At 34.0% G+C, this 21471-nt stretch overlaps 1 protein-coding gene across 22 annotated transcripts in view; it reads left to right on the forward strand.

Moving 5' to 3' along the window:
• Positions 1-21471, forward strand: part of MIPOL1 (mirror-image polydactyly 1) — a 410565-nt gene that overhangs the window by 104062 nt on the left and 285032 nt on the right. For all 22 annotated transcript variants that reach the window (XM_028851506.2, XM_077940917.1, XM_028851505.2 and 19 more), the window contains 2 exons: positions 4049-4082; positions 4342-4512. In XM_028851506.2, the coding sequence (XP_028707339.1) occupies positions 4049-4082; positions 4342-4512 (205 nt within the window). The remainder of the gene's footprint in view (positions 1-4048; positions 4083-4341; positions 4513-21471) is intronic.

Genomic DNA, 21471 nt, shown 5'->3' on the forward strand with positions numbered 1-21471 from the left:
GTGTTTTAGACTACATCTTGATAACGGGACCAATACATAACTGGTTTTGCTTGACTGAAAGGTATATGTGGGGGCATCTAGTGTATGATAAAATTATATAAATTGTTCACATCTTTTTAAAAAAAATTCCTAATTTCTTGCTTCCTATAATCTTCAGATTCTTTGTTGTCTTTTTTCTCTCATGTGCTTTGCTACTTCTGATCTACGTTGTATCTCTGTTACAGTGTCTGCTTTGTCTTATTCTGCCTTTCTCTGCTTTTCTTTACCCCTTGGATCATTAATGTTTTTTCTGTTTCTGTTTTGGCTTTTATCGAAAACTAGGGGAAAAAATAAAAAAGAATTCAAGTTAAAATTACCTAAATATACATACTCTTATACATGTTTGCATTTGTATACTTCAGCTTTTCAGATCATGATACCTTTTTTTTCAGTCTCTTTGCTATTGTTGGTACTTTTTAAACATGTTAAGTGTGGTGGTGTGTAGAAAATGAGAGAGAATAAAAGCAAACAAATCAGAGTTTTCTGATTAGAATAAAAGCAAACAAATTATAATTTTCAGAAAAATTTGAAATTTATTTATCATTTGAGGTCAATGTTTGGCATCTTAGAGTTGAACAAGGTGAATGACTATAGTTTCAGAAAAGAAAAAGGTGATATTGACTGATTTAGGGATAAATCAAGAAATGCGACATTTCACGCATGGATCTTTTCACTTAGAGTGCAAGGATGTCAGTCAGAATTTGCATGATATAGGAAATCAATTGAAACTTGAGCCCATAGACATTTACTTCAGCAAAATTCTTACTAATTATCATGACTGTGTCAAGTTAGACTGTTGCAGGCATAATTTAAAGTTTACAAAAGGTTGAAATTCTTTTGTCTAATTGTAAACCTCATATTAATGAGATATAATTTATAGTTCACCAGATAAATTTCATATAACACCAACTATTATTTTAAGTCTTTATTTAAATCAGTAGAGTGTTACGTGTTGTACATACCACTAGTAAACCTTAGTACCTTCCCCAAAGTCTTTTTAAACAGAAAATTAAAGCCATGTATAGCTGCTTCAAATCACCTCTTTTCTGAAAAGACAAGTTGTCTAAGTTTTGTGTTGTTTCAAGTGACACAGTATGAGATATACTTATTGTAGACCTGATTTTCATTTTCTGAAAATTATTTTTGTTGATTCTTAATCTTTAGATATTGAATGATCTAGCTTAGAAAATTATGTCAAATATTTTAAATTGGCACTTACAGTGCATTAACATCAAAGATCTAGTCTCATTTTCCAACACTCTATATCAAGGATTTGCAAAGTAAGAACTTATGTTGAAATTCGGCCTGCCACCTGTTTTGTAAATAAAGTTTTATTGGGATACAACTATACTTGATCACTTATTGTGTATGGCTGCTTTTGTACTACAGAGGGAGAATTTCGTAGCTATGATAGAGAGCGTATGGTAAAGCCTAAAATAATTACTATTTGGCCATTTGCAGAAAAACTTGGCTGATCTCTACTCTATATAATCTAGTTGAGACTAAATTGTGACATAATCTTCTTTGATAAATCTGTGATATCTGTGATATTTCCTGAAACTTTTAAAGAAATACAAGTAGAGAAATACAAGTATTGACTTTTTCTCTTTCCAGACTCATGTTTGTGTTGAAAGTTACTTGTATCTATGCAAATTTTCAAATCTCGAAGTAATAATTTTTTCATTTTGACTAAAGTTATATTTTTCTTTTGCTGGCCATTTATCACTATACTTACATCAATTATAAAGAATAATAACAAAGCAAGATTGAGATCCAAATGCTAAGTGACTCACTTAGCTCACTTACGTCCTGTGTGTCAGACCTAGTACAGTAGCCTTACCAAAAACATAATTTGAATTTATTTATCAGCAAAATGACAAGTCGGTATATATTGTGTGCTTTTAGCAGCAATCACACAAATTATTTAAAGTCTAAATACTAAATTCATGTGCCAGGGATCTGGAATAGCCCTTGATAAGAACTTTTGATTCTGATTTAAAAAAAATATTTAAATTAGTAGGGAATTTTAATATTAGACTAAATACAATGATCTTAAACCTTTCTTATTGAAAGCTGTTAGTTTAAAACATTTGAACTCTTCATCTTCCTCTCCTTAAAGTAATGCTTTACTTTGCAATGCCTGAAGACAACTTATAAATATTACATAGAACTTCCATACACTTTTTTTGTGTGTGTGTTGATTATTTGGAATATACAGACTAGGTAACTTACTGTTATTTCCTTCCTGGTCATATAAAATTCTTTGAAACTAAAAATAGAGATTTATAACCTTGGTAACTAAAAGTCTTTTGTTATTGCAAAGGTTCCAGAGGAATCTACCAGTCTCAATGTTTAATTGTCATGTATCTGTTCACATTTTAAATTATCAAGTTTAACAAGGTAATTATGAAGTTTGTAAGCATTTTAATTGGATTTTATTGGGTAGCTGTCATAATTAGATGTTACTTTGATTGTACCTAAAAAGAATGACATTAAAAGATAATATTAGATAAATATTTCTCACCACATATAACTTCCTTAAAAATCGTATTTAGCCAACCAATTACTGCTGGTTAAATGCCACTCATTTTTTTCAAATATTTTCACTATGATAATAAATAAATGTAAGAATTTTATTATCTTATAATTTTCTGTTAGGTTTTTCAATTGAGATGAAAAGAAGTTTCACAATTTATCTTCACAATTCTTATAGAACAAACTTTTGTTAGGCAGCATCATTGAAAATTGTTCATTTATTTTGAACAAAAAAAGATAAAAGATGAAAGTAGTTGCCCTTCTTGAAATGCAAACCTAAGTGGACGTTAGTAGTTTCAGATACATTGAATTATATATAACTTAAAATTACTATACATTCCTGTTAACTTATACTATTTAAGTATGTCTAGAAATAGCTCTTTAATATTTGTGTATATATTTTTTTCTGTTAAAATACTAAGTTCTAAAAGTACTACTTTTCCATGAGTATAGCAATTTTATCCAGTTGTGAAGTTTGGAACCATTTTGTGGTATATTTATTAAGTGTCTTCTATTATCTTTGGCTAGTATCCTCTTTTATGGTAAATGTTAAATCATAGGAACACAGAAACAGAGGAAAACTTGAGAAAACAGAAACTTGGATATCTAAACTTTTAAATGTAATTTTAAAATAATTGAGATCCTTTCTAGAATCTATACCTTTTCACTAATGCATATTACAAATGTACTTTTAATTTACGTAATTGGAATGGTTGTCTAAATTATATTATAGACATTTTCTATGTAATTTAAAACTGCTTTCTTTACCTTTACTGCATTTCTTCAATTTCTCAACATCAATAAACATTTCAGTAGCCACTATGACTCCTAAAAGACAAAATGCATTTCTGAGGGGAGCCCATTTGTGTTTTTTGTCTTTATGTTGAATAATTCTACATACATTATGAAGAAGAAAATAACATTAGTCATCTAAAAACTTGGTACAATTTTGATCAGCCTTCCTATACGTTTGTTTTATAATAACAACTAAGTAACAGCAAGAGGTTTTTACTTCAAATTTAGTGTAATTATTTGTTATTGCTTTTGAGGGAACATAGTTAAACTTTGTAATAAAAATACTTGCCTTGTTTTACTTATGATGGTGTCCAAAAAAAGAGAGGAAATACAGTTTCTGATAAAAATGGAAAGTCCAGGAATAAATATAATGATGAGAATGAGTGCTTTTATCACTGGGGAACTTTCTTCATCTAAGCACATATGAACAATTGATCCTTGTAGTCATATATAGCAGTAAACATTAATAACTTAACAGTCTGAAGTCAGTGCAGAAGATATGGAGCATTATTGAAAGATGGAGTCAAGCAGGTGGCACTTTAATATGTTCAGTGTCATGGTTGACTCTAAAGACTAGTCGAATGAAATTACTTGAGGTTCTAAAGATTTAAAAAGCGAACTCATTTTGCTGCACTAAGGAAATGCTACTGATCAGGCTTTCTGTGTCCCTTTTTTCTAGGCTAGAAAATATTAACCCTGAAGAAAATGACATGGTAAGCCATTCTCTGAGGAGATTTCTTGATGTCAGTCTTATATCTTAGAGGCTTAAGTTCAATTGAGTGGGTTTCAAGAACTAAGATGTGGGAAAAAGAAGAATTGACACACTAATAATGTACATCTTTGCTGCAATATGAAAATTCAATAACTTCACTCAGTCAATTTACAATTCACATGTGCCTATTAATTAAAACCCTATATTAAATAAAATATATTAAAACTTCATGTCTGACTAACATATAATGGTGTTGGTAGACATTACAGGAATTACTGAACAGAATAAACAATGCAGACACAGGGATAGCTATTCAGAAGAATGGAGCTATAATTGTGGATAGAATCTACAAGACCAAGGAATGTAAAATGAGAATAACTGCAGAAGAAATGAGTGCAATAATAGAAGAACGGGATGCTGCCTTGTCTAAGGTAACTCTGCATGTATCTGTAAAAGCATATACTTACCATTTTCATCTTTCTTTTTTTAACCATTAAAAAATGACTGTGGCCCAGATATTCTTAATTCACATTAGTTTTTAGCACATAATTAATACCACAATGACTAGCTATATTAAAATAATTATGTATTTTATTTTACTACTGTTCAAAATATGAGACCTCATTTTAAATAAAATTTAATGCAGTCTCATTTCTTAATAAAATTAAACTTGCTTTATAACAGGCTAACTTGTTATAGAAATTTAGTTATATTTTTTCAATTAATCACTTTTATATGGGACTTCTTACTTAAGTTACAGTTTTCTGAAGACTATGTCTGTATTACTGTTTTATTCCCAATGCCTAATTCAGTACCTTTTAGTAAATCTTGATTAATGGATCAAAATTATTCATGTATTTTTTTCTGAATGCTACTTACACTTTCCTGCTTTACCTGAAACCTGATTACCTCCCTCAGGCCACTGCTTCCAATGCAGTCCTTTCAACTAGTGACTGTGCTCTCTCTCATACCAGTTATACCACTGGACTTGGAGGCTTGTTTCTCGTTATTGTATTTATTTATTTATTTATTTATTTATTTGTGTGTGTGTGTGTGTGTGTGTGTGTGTGTGTGTGTAGATTTGGTATCACCTTGTTTCCCAGGCTGCTCTTGAACTCCTGGCCTCAAGTGATCCTCCTGCCTCGACCTCCCAAAGTATTGGGATTACAGGCATGAGCCACCACACCTGGCCTTGTTAGTGTTTTCAGATCTATGCCTTTTTCACTCCCTAAACACCTCCAGCTTTGAAACTCATGCATCAGACTCTAGCACCCAGTATACACTATTGTTGTAGTCATGTACGCACTTCTATATCACTTCCCTTGTTTTGTTAAGATTTTTGGGTCTACTCCAATGTCTCTTTCTTCAGCCTACTCCTGTCATAATTCTTGGTGATGTAAATTCCTATGTAGTTAATCCTTTCAAAAATTGCAGCCTCTTATTTCCTAAATTTCTCTACTTTAGTCATTGTGTGCTGCGCACTATATCTGCTATCTACTCTGTGGTCATACTCTGTTCCTGGTCATTCTGAGTGTCAATGTCAAGCTTCCCACTTTCTGCTCTCTTTCTAGCTCACTCATGCTAGAGCTCTGATTCCAGCTTTTTTTTTTTTTAAGACAGAGTCTCGCTCTGTCACCTAGGCGGGGTGCAGTGGTGTCATCCTGGCTCACTGCAGTCTCTGCCTCCCAGGTTCAAGTGCTTCTCCTGTCTCAGCCTCCTGAGCAGCTGGGACTACAGGTGTGCGCCATGACGCCCAGCTAATTTTTTTGTATTTCGTGTAGAGACAGGGTTTTGCCATGCTGGCCAGCTGGTCTTGAGCTGCTGACCTCAAGTGATCCGCCCACCTCGGCCTCCGAAAATGCTGGGATTACAGATGTGAGCCACTGTGCCTGGCCTCAACTTACTTCTATCAATCTTACTAACTCTTTTCTATCCCTCAAACCCCTTATGTCCTTACTCCCCCACCCCAACACACACACACATCTAGCCAACTTGCATATAACGTAACCTCATTTCTCTTGGCCCTCTTCGTTTGTCCTACTCACCCAGCAAAATCAAAACCTAGTTAAATGAATCTTTCTATCTGTTTTGTATCTTCACAGCTTTATAAGGCAGGAGAAAAATCACACAGATTTACTGACTGCACTTACCTTAAATCCATGACCAACTATTAATATATTCAGTTAGGTTCTTAGTGTTGCCTGGCAACTTCTTGCTTTTTGCTTGTCTATTCACTCTTCCCTCTAGAGGACTCTTTTATTTCTTCTTTCTCCTTAGTTATCTAACCTCTCCTCCCAGTTAAAAAGATAACTTCTGTATGCCCACAGCCATTTCATCTACCAGTCTGCCTGCATTTGCACCCATGTGCTCTGCCTTTTCTACCTTACTTTTTTCTAACTACATGCTTCTATTTAAAGACAATCTCTCTGTTTCCGTACTAGTTCACATCTTTTCTGGCCTTCACAAGGTGATCGCTTAACCACTTTTTCCTTTTCTCTCCTACTTCGTAAAATGTTTCATATTAGTTCATTTCCATTGCTATCCAAAATGCCTTACCATCTCCCATGGAGGCTGAGTGGAAGTTTTGGTAAGTCTTGGCCTAGTTGTGGTTCACCCCTCTATTTTGGATGAGGCCTCCCAAACTGAGAGCTGAGTATTTACAAGGGCCTGACTGCTGGATGATCCTGTATTCGAGTGTGTGTTTGTTTCCTCAGCACTGGTAGACTGTGGAAAACTCTACTATTTTTTCAGAGGTTTGGGGGCTTAGCTTTTTAACTTAAAGACCTGTAGAAGTTTGGAATTTGGCAAATGATTTGGTTCAGAAACAAGTCTCAAATCTCCATTTTGTCACCTCAGCTCTGAATAGCTGTCAAAAGCTTAGGTGGTTTCTCTGTCTTCCAGCAGGAGTTCTTTGCCTAGTTAAAGCCTGATTTCTTAGTGTTTTCCCAATACCTAGAATATGACACTTTCAGGGGGAAAAAATAACTGCATATCCTCCAGTGATTCCTCTCCAGTTAATTCCTCTTTAGAATCTTAGACACTCAAGCCATTATTGCAGCAACAGCCCTCTGATACCTTTAGGCAGATGATTTTTGTATTAAATCTGGCTTTTCTTGTTCTTGAATGAAGCATTGGTTCACCACAAATGATTCCATGCTGTCTAGACATGGAAGTAAGTTAACTAAAAATAAGCACATAGAGCATAATTAAATTCACTGCCACTCATTCCCTCTTCCTATCTTTTCTCCCTCCACTGACTTTCATGGTATAAAAGGATAAATAAATAAGAAGTTAACATCTGGTAATATTTGCTGACAAGTTGTTATGTATAAATACCACTGCACTATATTTATGGTTATATTTTATGAGAAAGGTGTTGTTTAGTTATTTTGACTTGCTTATTTGCAAGCCTTATGGCTCAATAAATACTCATTTTAATTTTTATGTTACAGTCATTATATACTTACACTTTTGAATTATTGTCTTATATTTCTGAATGGAAACTTTTCTTAACTTTGATTTTTTAAAAATAAACTTGTTGGAATAGTTTTAGATTACAGAAAAGTTTCAAAAATAGTACAATATAGACAGCTCCCATATATTATCCAGTTTTGGTTTTCCCTAATTTTGTTATCTTAAATCATTGTGATATGTTCGTGAAAGTTAGGAAACCAACATTGGTACATTAGTATCAATTCAACTCTAGATGTTATTCAGAATTCACCAGTTTTCATTAGTGTCCTTCTTATGTTTCATAATTCAATCCAGGGTAGCATATTGCATTTAATTGTCACGTTCTTCCAGTCTCCTCTGGTTGGTGACAGCCTATTCATCTTTCCTTGTATTTTTTTCCTCCATAACCTCAATAATTTTGAAGAGTACCTCTCACATATTTTAGAGAATATCTCTGAATTTAGGTTTGTTTTTCTTGTGATTAAAGTGAAATTTTGAGTTTTGGGAAGGAATACCACAGGGATTTTGCCTTAATTTAATTTAATTTAATTAATTTTTTACTTACTTTGAGAATGGATTCTCACTCTGTCATCAAGGCTGGAGTGCAGTGGCACCATCTTGGCTTACTGCAACCTCTGCCTCCTGAGTTCAAGCGATTTTCTTGCCTCAGCCTCACAAGTAGCTGGTATTACAAGTAGGCGCCACCACACCTGGCTAATTTTTTGTACTTTTTTAGTAGAGACAGGGTTTCATCACGTTGGCCAAGGTGGTCTAGAACTCCTGACCTCAAATGATACACCCACCTCAGCCTCCCAAAGTGCTGGGATTACAGTTGTGAGCCACCATGCCCAGCCTTAATTTTAAAGCTATTATTTAGCATCAGACATTTTCTAATTATGTCTTCTGTATAGTGCTAGGAAAACTTTAGTCACATTCCATATAGATATTAAAAATTTCTGATTCAGTGATAAGTTGTTGACTTTGATATACTTGATATCTTACTTTATTTTTCAAATCAAGTCAAAATCATTTATTTACTTTAACTGGCCTCGTTAAAAATGTTACCTTTTTCAGATAAATTGTTATACTCTTATTGATCCCAAATTGTTTTTTCATTTCTCTTCTATCTCAAACTGAGAGCCAAAAGCCTTAAAGTCTTTCATAGCATTAATTTAAAAATTATAATTAGCAATTGTTTGATCAAGGAATTATATTACCAACCAGTCCTCTATTCTTTCTTTATCATTTTTTTGGCCAGTTCACACTTCCCTATTTTATTCAAATTGTAGAAATATCTGGAATCAGAAGATAAAGCTGTAAAATTCCGTTTCTTCACTATTCTTTTCCGGGATCTTTCAGATTATTATTCTATCCAAACAAAAAATTTAGAATTTTAATTGCAAAGATTTTTATAGAATTACAGAATTTTAAATTTCATAGGACCTTAGGAGTCATCTAGTTAAATTGTTCACTAAATTAATGATCTGATCTGTCACTAATTTTTAATTTAGTCAAATATCCATCTTCTGTTAATATCTAGCCATTGATGTTAGAATTGGTCTCAAAACATTTGATCATATTATTTGCATCAAATATATTCAAATATTTATCAGTAATGTCTTAAGTCATGAGGGCTAGGCCTAGAAGCACAATTGGACCCAGGTCACACATCAGTAAGCAACAGAAAATTATTGAACTAGCCAGGATTGGTGATTTATTAGCTTTGAGGGCTGACTTTATTGGGAGATACAGTAATTAAAGTAATTATTCCTAGATATTCTGGCAAAATTAGGCTAGCTCTAGGGTATGTTTTCCTTATAAGGGTATACATAAATGGGCAAGGCCTGGCACCTGGAGGCTTTGGGTCTTATTGGTATTTGTAGTTAGTAAGATAATATTGTAGAGCTCTTCATTGATTGGACCCTTGCCGGTACCTAAGTGAGGGGCCCAACCCCTGGGACCTGAATAAGTCAGGTATGAGAATGGGGGTAACTATATGGACTTTATGGACTTTAACCAAGTGGACCACTCAAAACAGAAGGCAAAAGTCTTGTCATAGAGACTTAGAGTACAGCAGGGATAAAGGAAGAAAGTGGTAAATTCTATATGAACGTACATGTTTGGAATCTATTATAGGACTAATGGAAAATATGCTATGACTCTTGGATGAATTTCATTGGCATTGACTGATGAGAATGGAGCTTTGATTATATTGCCAGGCTTGATTATAATTAGTTCAGAAACTATAAGAAAAGGTGCATACATGCTAAAAACTTTTAGGAGCAAAGCACAGCAAGGCAAAGCAGAAACTAGCACTGTTTCTGCTTTTCAGGTTAAACATCTTTGTATCCTTCAACCTTTCCTTGGGTTTCCTTCTACTTTTGTGTCTTCTAGATGTTAGTTTTTTCTTGCCTGTCTGTCAAGGCCAAATCAGTGATCATACATTTCTGTTTTCTGGACACCATACGGAGAATCTGTACTCATCACTATTTTCTAGAAATGAGTCATTCCATATATCTAAACTTATTATTAATTTCTATACTCTTATTTCCTGTTTTTATTGTTTAAAATATTTCTAAGATATTTATATTGCTCCTTTAGATGAAATATAATGAGCACACCTTTTGTGATAATTTAGTGCCTCTTTTTTTTTTATTAACAAATATTGTAATGAAAAGTACAGATCCAGAGATCCTTCATGTTCAACATTGATAGAAAACCCATGGAAGAATCAAGGGGTAATTAAAGAAATTCAGCTAAACATTTCACTGTTCAGATTCCTTTGCCAATATAGGCTACAAACCTATACCAAGCACCAAGCTGAAGGAGTAAACTAAGTAAGAAGAAGACATGAAGAAGAAGACATGAATCCAATCTAGTGATGCAATGAAGAAAATTCTAGGAAACTGCTGAAGAATGCATGGAAAGTACATTAGTCTATTCTTTTTGACTCTTTCTGCCTTTAAGCCTGTTTTTCCCTCTTACTAGAACATACTTCCTCTCTACTTGTTGCTCACTTGTCTGCATTATACTTCAAAGACATTTTAAATATCATCTCTTCTGTAAAGATCGCTCGCATGAATCAATATTGATAGCTATGTCATTTGTGCCCATATTTTACCTTGTATCCTGTTACAGGCCTTATCACACTGTATTACAGTTAATTGATTTTATGCCTGGCTTTCCTACTAACATGCACTTGCATGAAGATAGAAACTGTTTATTTATTTGTGTCAATTACAGTCCCTTGGATGTGAAGTTACTTACTATGTTTGTGGAATTATTGAACTTAGCTATTTTAGATATTTCAAGATACATGAAACTAAAAGAATTTAGTGAAATATTATTCATTCATTCACATTTTATTGAGTACCTGTTATGTGCTGTGTGTTGGGAACTCAGCAATAATCCAGATATAAAATGTTCCTACTCTTATGGAACTTACATTTTCATATGCAGATGTAGATAGTGAACAAACAAATAAAGTCCTTTCAGTGGTGTGATGAAAATAGGTAAATGTATAGTGACGGCAGCTGCGGGTGGGATTGTCACTTTAAATAGGGTGATCAAGGCAGGCCTAGTTTTCAAGATGAATTGTTGCTCTAAGACTTGAAAACTTGAGGAAGAGAAGTATCCAGCTGTGCAGAGAGCTATGGAAAGAGCATTCCACCAGAAAAGAAGAGATCAACAGTACCCTGAGAGAGTGAACAAACTTAGGTGTTTAAGGAATCAATGCAAATATGCCAAGCTTCCATTTGATTGAGGTACAGTGAGCAAGGAAGATAGTTACAAGTGATAAGGCAGAAGACATAGGCAGCAGACAAGTCCATATGGTCTTCAGATAATGGTCAGAAGCAGATATTGCATCTAAATGCAGAAGGGACTGAAAGACAAAAGCTGTTGAAATAGTCTAAGCAAAAGATGAAACTGATGGTGGTTCAGAGGAACAAGTGTCAATCAAGAAAGTGGACAGATTTGGGAAATATTTTAAAAGTACAATAAGTAGGCCTCGAAGACAAATTGGATTTGGACATAAAGGAGCAAAAAGAATTAAGGCTGACTTCTGTATTTGGACTTGAACACTGTGTTGGCTCCATCTGTTGTGATGGGGAAGTTTCTTTGGGGTGAGATCAACATATTTTAAGACATATTACAGCATATTACATTCTCTTTTGGATATGGTATATTTGAAATTATTCTTAAAAATTCAGGGAGAATTTTGAGCAGTTACTTGGTTATTGAAGCCATTGGGATATGGATAAGTAAAACTGTGGGACTAGATGAAGTTAGGGAAAGCTCACCAAAGAGAAGAGGGGCCAAGACCAAGTTGTGTGGTATGTCAACATTTAGCAGTTGGGCAAAAGAGGAGGAGCCAGGAGAGGAGATTGGAAAAGAATGTTGAATGAGGTGGACGGACACTGAAATGAGTGTGGTGTCAGGGAAGGCAAGAGGGGAAATTGTTTCTATTTATTTATTATTATTTTTTTTTTGAGACTGAATCTTGCTCTGTTGCCCAAGCTAGCATGCAGTGGCGCAATATGAACTCACTGCAACCTCAACCTCCTGGGTTCAAGCAATTCTCTTGTCTCAGCCTCTCGAGTAGCTGGGATTACAGGCGTGCACCACCATGCCTGGCTAATTATTTTTTTGTACTTTTAGTAGAGACGAGGTCTCACCATGTTGGCCAGGCTAGTCGTGAACTCCTGACCTCAGGTGATCCACCTGCCTTGGCCTCCCAAACTGCTGGGATTACAGGCGTGAGCCACCGTGCCCAGCCAGAAATTGTTTCTAAAAGATGAGCATAGTCAGTTCCCTTGAATGGTGTGGGTTCAAGCAAAATGAAGATAGATTTGATCACGTGGATGATGTTGAGGGCTTTGACAGGAGTACTGTCCAGAACAGAGGCCACCTTGGAGTGTTTGAGGGGAGAATGCAAATAGAGGAAATGCAGACAGTGAATACAACTTTTTTTCCCCCCTCTTGTAATGTAGATGGAAAAATTGGCATTAGATGGAGAGAGGGCTTATGGTATCTTGGGAGTTTTTTTTTTTTTTTTTTTTTTTCCTTTCTTTTTTTAATGAGATACTCTACCACATGTGGTTGTTGTAGTGATAAAAATGAACCAAGAAAAAAGTGATGTTTTCAGGGATAAAAAACATAATTGCAGCCTGTGCAATTATTAACAGGGTGGATGACCTGAGTTCAGGAGTTTGAGGCCAGCCTGGCCAACATGGTGAAACCTTGTCTCTACTGAAAAATACAAAAATTAGCTGGGCGTGGTGGCAGGCGCCTGTAATCCTAGCTACTTGGGAGGCTGAGGCAGGAGAATCGCTTGAACCCGGGTGGTGGAGGTTGCAGTGAGCCGAGATTGTGCCATTGCACTCCAGCCTGGGAGACAGAGCAAGACTCCATCTCAAAAAATAAATAAATAAAAATAAATAAATAAATATGTAAATAAAAAGAACCAAGTCCTGGAGTAAATGAGTAAATTGATAGGAAATAGGTTCTAGAACATAAGTGTAAGAATTGGCTTTTGTTAGGAACAGGGAAACTACTTTCATTCTAACAGATGTATGCAAAGAGCTTGGATAGATACAGATGCTGGCAAGTTGATAAATTTAGTAAAGGAAAGTTGGGGGTGCAGTGTCCCTCTCTATTAAAATGTTAGATTAATTTAGATTTTCAGTGGATTAGTGGATGGTGCTGAAGATTTATAATGTAGAGACAGTTTGGAGTCGTCGTCGTTGTTTGTATGTAAATGAACATAACTAGAGAAATATAAGATTGCCAGGCAGAGCTGAATACACATTTAAGAATTAGGGTAGTTAAATTTTTAAAAGCGTGTCAGGGAAGTTGTGTGATTTCTTTTAGCATCTTGAGTGTGGTGTAAGTAGTGTGGTGTAGTAGATATTTGATTTTAACTAAGATTGAGATTTTAATGGGTGAGGGACCAGAGTTATTACAGCAATGAACCCCAGACTCTCCCTCACCATGGACTCTCCCTTATGTAAAGAGGAAGAGGAGTGATGAGGCACGTAGAAAGAAACTGAGGAGAGTGTGGTATCACAGAAGGCAAGGTCCCGGATAGTAAAAAACTGGTAAATCCATGTGTTGGAATTCTTGGTTTGTCAAGTAATTGTGCTATAGTGATTTGCAGTCAAGAGAAAAAGGCACTAGAAATAAAGATTTTGAATGTATTTCAATTATTAGGGTTAGTGATTCCAGATATTTTTCTGTGTAATTTTTATATGGATGTATAGGAAAAAACCCTAAATGATACATACTTTATCACACAGTCCGTAAACCAGATTCAGAAGTGGTTAAAGAGAAGAAGCATATCTAAGGAAAAGTATGAATAATTTAAAACTTGCAAAGAATTTCCTCCTTATTGTAACAAGTATAGAAATTAAGGTCTGAGAAGATAGTATAATGACACATATTTCAAGATTCAGAAATGGGTGCTAGAACTTTCCTGGCCTGGTTATGAATTTCTCACTTGGCATCTGCATGACCAGCAGTCACTGTGATAAAGCAGATTGAGATTGGGGAGTGCAGCATAAGCTAACAAACCCACTTGATAAGCATACCTAGAATCCTGGCCAATGATGTAACCTTCAAGGTTATCTTTTCACTTTAGCAGAGGAAATAATCAAATATCCTAGTGTCTTAATCTCTCCTTTTTTAGTGTTGCCTTCACTTTGTGCTTCTTATAATTAGCATAGTGTTTAGCATATAATAGATACAAAATAATAAATTTAAAATATTAGAAATTTGACAAAAAGATTATACTCAAAAGGAAAATAAAGCATAACATGTAGAATTTCATTTTTCAGGAAAAGTAGGAAACATATTTGGTATTCTTAATTATAGTGACTGTAAGATTTTCATTAATTTTTTCCCTTGTCAGTTTGTTAATTTGCTTTCCTGTCTATCATACAATTATTTGCTTATGCATGTTTTTCAGTCAATCTTGCTAAAATATATTGTTGATGGTTCATCTATTGTAATTACTTTTTTCTTATTGTGAAATTTTTACAACTTTTTGAAAGTATATGTAACTTTGGAAAGTACAGATAAGCAAAAAGAAGGAAAAAATTGCCCCCAGACTCACTTCCTAGAAAGTTATATGTAGATTGTCTTTTTTCAATGCATATTATATTGTATATACTACTTTGTAGCCTGATTTTTCACATTAATTTGACATTTTGTTAGATATTCTCATAATTTTACTTCAATTTATTTATTTATTTATTTAAGACAGAGTCTCACTCTGTTACCCAAGCTGGAATACAGTGGTGTGATCATGGCTCTGGTTCAGCTCACTGCAGCCTTGACGTCCCAGGCTCAGGTGATCCTCTAACCTCAGCCTCTAAGGAGCTGGGGCAACATGCACACACTACGATGCCAGACTAATTTTTTTTTTTTTGTATTTTTTGTAGAAATGGGGTTTCACCATGTTGCCCAGACTGGTCTTGAGCTCCTGGGCTCAAGCGATCTATCTGCTTCTGCCTTCCAAAGTGCTGAGATTACAGGCATGAGTCACTGCACCCGGCCTCATGCTTTGATAATGTGGACGTGTTAAGATTTGTTTAACTCACCTGCCATTGAGAGTTTTGAGAATGGTAACATTTTTGTAACTAAATTTTTATGTACATCCATGTTTTTTTCCTCAAGGAAAATTCCTAGAAATGAAAAAGATGGACCAAAGAATATAAACGTTTAAAAATAAACGTATTTCTGAATAGCCTTCTTAGAAAAGTTATACCTAGAAATGTTATTTGAAATTTCATTTGGGGACTTTAGGCGGGTAAAATGCTAAGAAATGTAGACTTAATTCTCTAGGCAATGTGAAACTTGCAGTTTTTGAGTTTTCTTATAATGCAGAAAGTGCACTCCTGAGGAGGATTTCTGGGCAAGACTTTATCAAGTGCCTTGATATAAATATAAGTCTGAGGAGACCAGTGATAATGGGAACCTATTATAATTGAGGCAAGAGATGAAGAGGTTCTAAACAAGAAAAATAAGGAGAGGAATAGATATGAAAGCTATGGAAGCTTGTATTTTTGTAAATTAAGGTATAACTTGAAGTGAAGTAATCTCAAGTGAAGGATTTGATGAATTTTTATATATGTGTGTTCCCTTGTAAGCAGCATCCAGATCAAGGTATGGAACACTGCTAGTACTCCAGGAGGCTCTTTCCTGTCTCTTCCCAGTCAGAATTTCTCACCAAAGATAATCACTCCTCTTACTTCTGTCTCCATGGGTCATTTTGCATGTTTTAAAACTTCATATAAAAGGAATCATATGTTATATACTCCTTGTGTCTAATTTCTGTCACCCAATGTTATGACTGTATGTTGATCTGTATTGTTAATAATTGTTAATAATGTGTCTTTTTCATTGTGGTGTGATGTTCCATTGTGTGAATATGCCATGATTTATTTGCGTATTAAACAGATGACAGAAATTTAGATTGTTTTCATTTTTAACTTTTTATGAATGAAGTATTACAGAGATTCTTGAACATATCTTTTGATGGACCTAAAAGTTTATTTCTTTTGATACATGTACAGGCACATACAAAAGAAAAGAATAGTGGAGTCATAGGTTTAGCTTTCTTAGGTAATGCCAAATGTTTTTCCAAAGTTGTGCCCGTTTACAGCAGCAATGTAAGTGAGTTGCTCCAGTTGTGAGAGTTAATACTTGGTATCATTACTCATTTTAATGTCAGTCATTCTGATGGTGTATAGTCATATTTCATTGTGGATTTATTTTGTATTTTGTGTTTCCCTAATGACTAATGATGTTAGTAGCTTTTTATATGTTTTTTGGCCATTTTGATATCTTCTTTTGTGAAATGTCTCTTCAGGGCTATTGTCCATTATTAAATTTCGTTGTTTTTCTTATTAATTTATGTAATTTATATATATTTGTACAGGCTGTGGCTTGCATTTTTATTCTCTTAATGCTGTCTTTTGATGGAAAAAATTCTTAATTTTAATTAAGTCTAATTTATCATTTTTTTCTCCTATGGTTAATGCATTTTGTGTCCTGTTTCAGAAACCCTTGCCATTCCCATTTGAACATGTTCTACTGTGCTTTCTTCTAGAAGCTTGATTATCTTAGCTTTCACATTTAGGTCTTGATCAGTTTCAAAATACTTTTTAAATTGTCAAAGTCGGTTATTTTCTTCATATAGATGTCTAGTCGACTTGTCTCAGCATTGTGCAACTAATGAGTTGTGTCTCCCCATCCTCCCAGCAATGAATTGCAGTAGAGCTTGTGTAATAACTTAGGTTATTGTGTGGATCTGTTTCTGGACTCTGTTCTATTCCATTGTTGTAGGTTTTTATCCCTGCAATAATGATCCAGGATCTTAATTTCTGTAGCATTGTAGTAAGTCTTAATTTGTGGTAGTGTAAGGATCCAACTGTCAATGTTCTTCAGTATTTCTGTAGCTTTTCTCAGTTCTTCATTCAGCTTGTTGTTCTTCAAGCTGGTAGTATTTAGTGGGGATTGCATGGCCTCTGAAGAATAGTTAAAGCAAGACTGGCATCTTAGCAATATTGAGTGTTCCAAATGGTTGATCTTTTCATGAAAATGATTACTTTTTTCTTTATATACGGCTTCGCATTCCATAAATTTTTGATATGCCATTTCTCGTTATATGTGTCTAATTATTATATATGTTGAAATATTTTTTAGTTTCTACTTTTGTTTTCTTCTTTGACCCATGAATTACTTAAAAATATGTTGCTTAATATTAAAACATTAGGAAATTCTGAGGCTATCTTTCTGTCACTGAGCTGGAATTTAATTCTCTGGTGGTGAGAAAATATAAGCTATACTATTTCAATCCTTAGAAATTTGTTGATACTTGCCCTGTGACCCCAAATAGGTTCTGTTTCTTAGGCAATTCATGAAGTTTGTATATTCTGTAGTTATTGAGTGTAGTATTGTTTCCATATGTTATTTAGACCAAATAGGTTAATCATGTTGTCCAGTTGTTGTGCATAGATTTATTGTGCATCTGTTATGTTGGTTATCAAGAGAGGTGTTTAAAGTATTCAGTGATTACGATTAATTTTTCTCCTTTTAATTCTGTCAATTTTCATTTTATTTATTTTGAAGCCATTTTATTGTGTACTAAGGTCTTTACGATTACTCTATCTTCCTATCGAATAGACTGTTTTATCATTATGAAATGCCCACTTTCATTTCTGATAATACTTTTTGCCTTAACATCTACTTATATATCTGAATGTTATATCCTTTTCCATCCTTTACTTTCAACCTTGACCCTAACATCTTATTATGAAAAATTTTAAACATATGGAAAATTTGTATGAATTTTACAATGGACGTTTGTATACATACCACCTGAAATCTATTACTATATTTTGCTAAACTTGATTTATCACATTATCTAGGTATTTACTTAGGCATCCGATGCATTCATGTAAATGCAGGCAACAATACATTGGCTTCTATATTCTTCAGCATAGTATATCATTAGGTGGAATTCTGTATTTTTGTGGTTATTTTGTTTTTATTTAAAAGTTATACACATTGAAATATAGAAAGCTAAGTGCGCATTCTCTATGTCTGACAAGTGCATACAACTATATAGTCATCACCACAGTCAAGATACAGAACATTACTACAGTATTAACCTAGAAAGTTTCCTCATGCCCTATCCAACCAATTCATGTTCCCACCTCTCAACAGCAATCACTGATCTGATATTTTTATATGACTCCTTAGTTTTATCTTTTTGAAAAAGTCATATTCGACATCACAGTCTATCTAAGATGACCACATTTATTTGTTTTATTCTGTTCTTATATAGATAAGAAATGTATCTTTTTTAAAAACTTGTACTTTGCTTAGGAGGATTGATTTTTTAAAAAATGTTTTCATTGTGTGAAGTAGACCTAGATTTTCTTTTTTTAAAAATATTTACTCATTTATTCATTTATTTTTGGAGAACTTGCAAACTTTTAACTATCATTTACTATAACAACTGAACTATAGGGAAAATGAAATAGGTCATTTTGTAAAAATACATTTAATTACCAAGAATTTAGTATGGGGAATTAATTGCAGACAACTTAGCTATAAAATTGACTCAAATTAGTATTTTTCCACATGCCTCTTATCAACCTCTTTTTTTTCATGTGGTGACTAAATGCTGCATTTTATTGATTAAGAGATTTTGAACATGACAATTCATTCATTCGATTGCACTTCTCTTTTGTTTTATTTATTTTATTTTTATTATACTTTAAGTTCTGGAATACATGCGCAGAACCTGCAGGTTTGTTACATAGGTATACATGTGCCATGGTGGTTTGTTGCACCCATCAGCCTATCATCTACATTAGGTATTTCTCCTAATGCTATCCCTCCCCTTGCCCCCAACATCCCCCCAACACACACAGGCCCCAGTATATGATGTTCCCCTCCCTGTGTTCATGTGTTCTCATTGTTCAACTCTCACTTATGAGTGAGAACATGCAGTGTTTGGTTTTCTGTTCCTGTGGTAGTTTGCTAAGGATGATGGTTTTCAGCTCCATCCATGTCCCTGCAAAGGACATGAACACATCCCTTTTTCATGGCTGCATAGTATTCCATGGTGTATATGTGGCACATTTTCTTTATCCAGTCTAACATTGATGGGTATTTGGGTTGGTTCCAAGTCTTTGCTATTGTAAACAGTGCTGCAATAAACATATGTGTACATGTGTCTTTATAGTAGAATGATTTATAATCCTTTGGGTATATATCCAGTAATGGGATGGCTGGGTCAAATGGTATTTCTTGTTCTAGATCCTTGAGGAATTGCCACACAGTCTTCCACAATGGTTGAACTAATTTACACTCCCATCAACAGTGTAAAAGTGTTTTATTTCTTCACATCCTCTCCAGCATCTGTTGGTTTATGACTTAATGATTGCCATTCTAACTGGAATGAGGTGGTATCTGACTGTGGTTTTGATTTGCATTTCTCTAATGACCAGTGATAATGAGCTTTTTTTCATATGTTTCTTGGCTGCATAAATGTCTTCTTTTGAAAAGAGTCTGTTCATATCTTTTGCCCACTTTTTGATGGGTTTGTTTTTTCTTGTAAATGTGTTTAAGTTCCTTGTAGATTCTGAATATTAGACCTTTGTCAGATGGATAGATTGCAAGAATTTTCTCCCATTCTGTAGGTTGCCTATTCATTGTGATCATAGTTTCTTTTGCTGTGCAGAAGCTCTTTAGTTTAATTAGATGCCATTTCTCAATTTTGGCTCTTGTTGCCATTGCTTTTGGTATTTTAGTCATGAAGTCTTTGCCCATGCCTATGTCCTGAATGGTATTGCCTAGGTTTTCTTCTTGAATTTTTATGATTTTAGGTCTTATATTTAAATCTTTAATCCATCTTGAGTTAATTTTTGTATAAGGTGTAAGGAAGGGATCCAGTTTCAGTTTTCTGCATGTGGCTAGCCAGTTTCCCCAACACTGTTTATTAAATAGGGAATCCTTTCCCCATTTCTTGTTTTTGTCAGGTTTGTCAAAGATCAGATGGTTGTAGATGTGTGGTGTTATTTCTGAGGCCTGTGTTCTGTTCCATTTTTTTATGTATCTGTTTTGGTACCAGTACCATGCTGTTTTGGTTCTGTAGCCTTGTAGTATAGTTTGAAGTCAGGTAGCGTGATGCCTCCAGCTTTGTTCTCTTTGCTTAGGATTGTCTTGACTATACGGGCTCTTTTTTGGTTCCATATAAAATTTAAAGTAGTTAAGTGTATTAGAGATTTTTATGAGTCCTTTCGTTATTTTTGTTTTAACAATCATTGAAAATTCAGAGTTTTTCACTGTTAATGTTAACTTTTTATTTTCTCACAATTTTGATTTAAGATAAAATTTACATGTACAAATGAAATACATAAATATTAAACTGGCAATTTGATGAGTTTTGACAAATTTATACACGCATGTAACCACATCCTTATAAAGGTATACACATTTCCATAGCCATAGAAAGTTCCCTCATTTATATTTCTTCTCTATCAATCATTTCTGCCCCACCCAAACAACTTTACTGTTTTTTTTTAAATTACAGATTTGTTTTGCTTCTTCTAGAATTCTATGTAACTGGTATTGTATAATATCAGCAAGGTATTTGTGATATTTTCCAATCAGTAATTTTGTTCTTTTTATTGATAAGCAATACTTCATTCTTTAATATTACATTTGTTGTTCATTCTCCTGTTGGTGGACATTTGGATTTGTCCAGTTTTTATCTATTATGATTAAGACTGCCACAAGAATTCTTGTATAGGTCTTTTTGTGGACATACATTTTTATTTTCTTGGTTAAACACCTAAGAGTGGAACTGCTGCATTATAAGATAGGGATGTATTTATTTTTAAAATAAATCAGCACACTTTATTTGGAAGTGACTATTATTTTACATTCTCAGCAGCAATTTACTGAAGTTCTGGTTGCTCTACATACTAATCAACACTTGTTATTGTCAGTGTCTTAAATTGTAGATATTTTAGTAGGCATATATTGGTATATCATTGTGATTTTAATTTGCACCTCCCAGTGACTAATGCTGTTGTGAACTTTTTCAGATACTTATTGGCCATTCATGTATTTTCTTTATTGAAACATCTGTTCATGTCTTTTGCTCATTTTTATTTTGGGTGATTTGACTTTTTATTATTGATTTGTGTTTCTGGGTGTGGTTCTGATTGATTCTGGATGAAGTCTGTTGTCAGATACATGTGTTAAAATATTTTCTCCCAGTTTTTGCTTGCTTATTTATTTTGTTAATACCATATTTTGATGGGAGGAAGTTTTAAATTTTGATGACATCTAATTTATCAATATTTTAATTGTCTTGTTTAAGGAATCTTTCCTCATTTCAAGATTGCAAAGATGACAGC

Source organism: Macaca mulatta, chromosome 7 (genome assembly GCF_049350105.2).
Source record: "Macaca mulatta isolate MMU2019108-1 chromosome 7, T2T-MMU8v2.0, whole genome shotgun sequence".
Lineage (NCBI taxonomy): Eukaryota > Metazoa > Chordata > Mammalia > Primates > Cercopithecidae > Macaca > Macaca mulatta.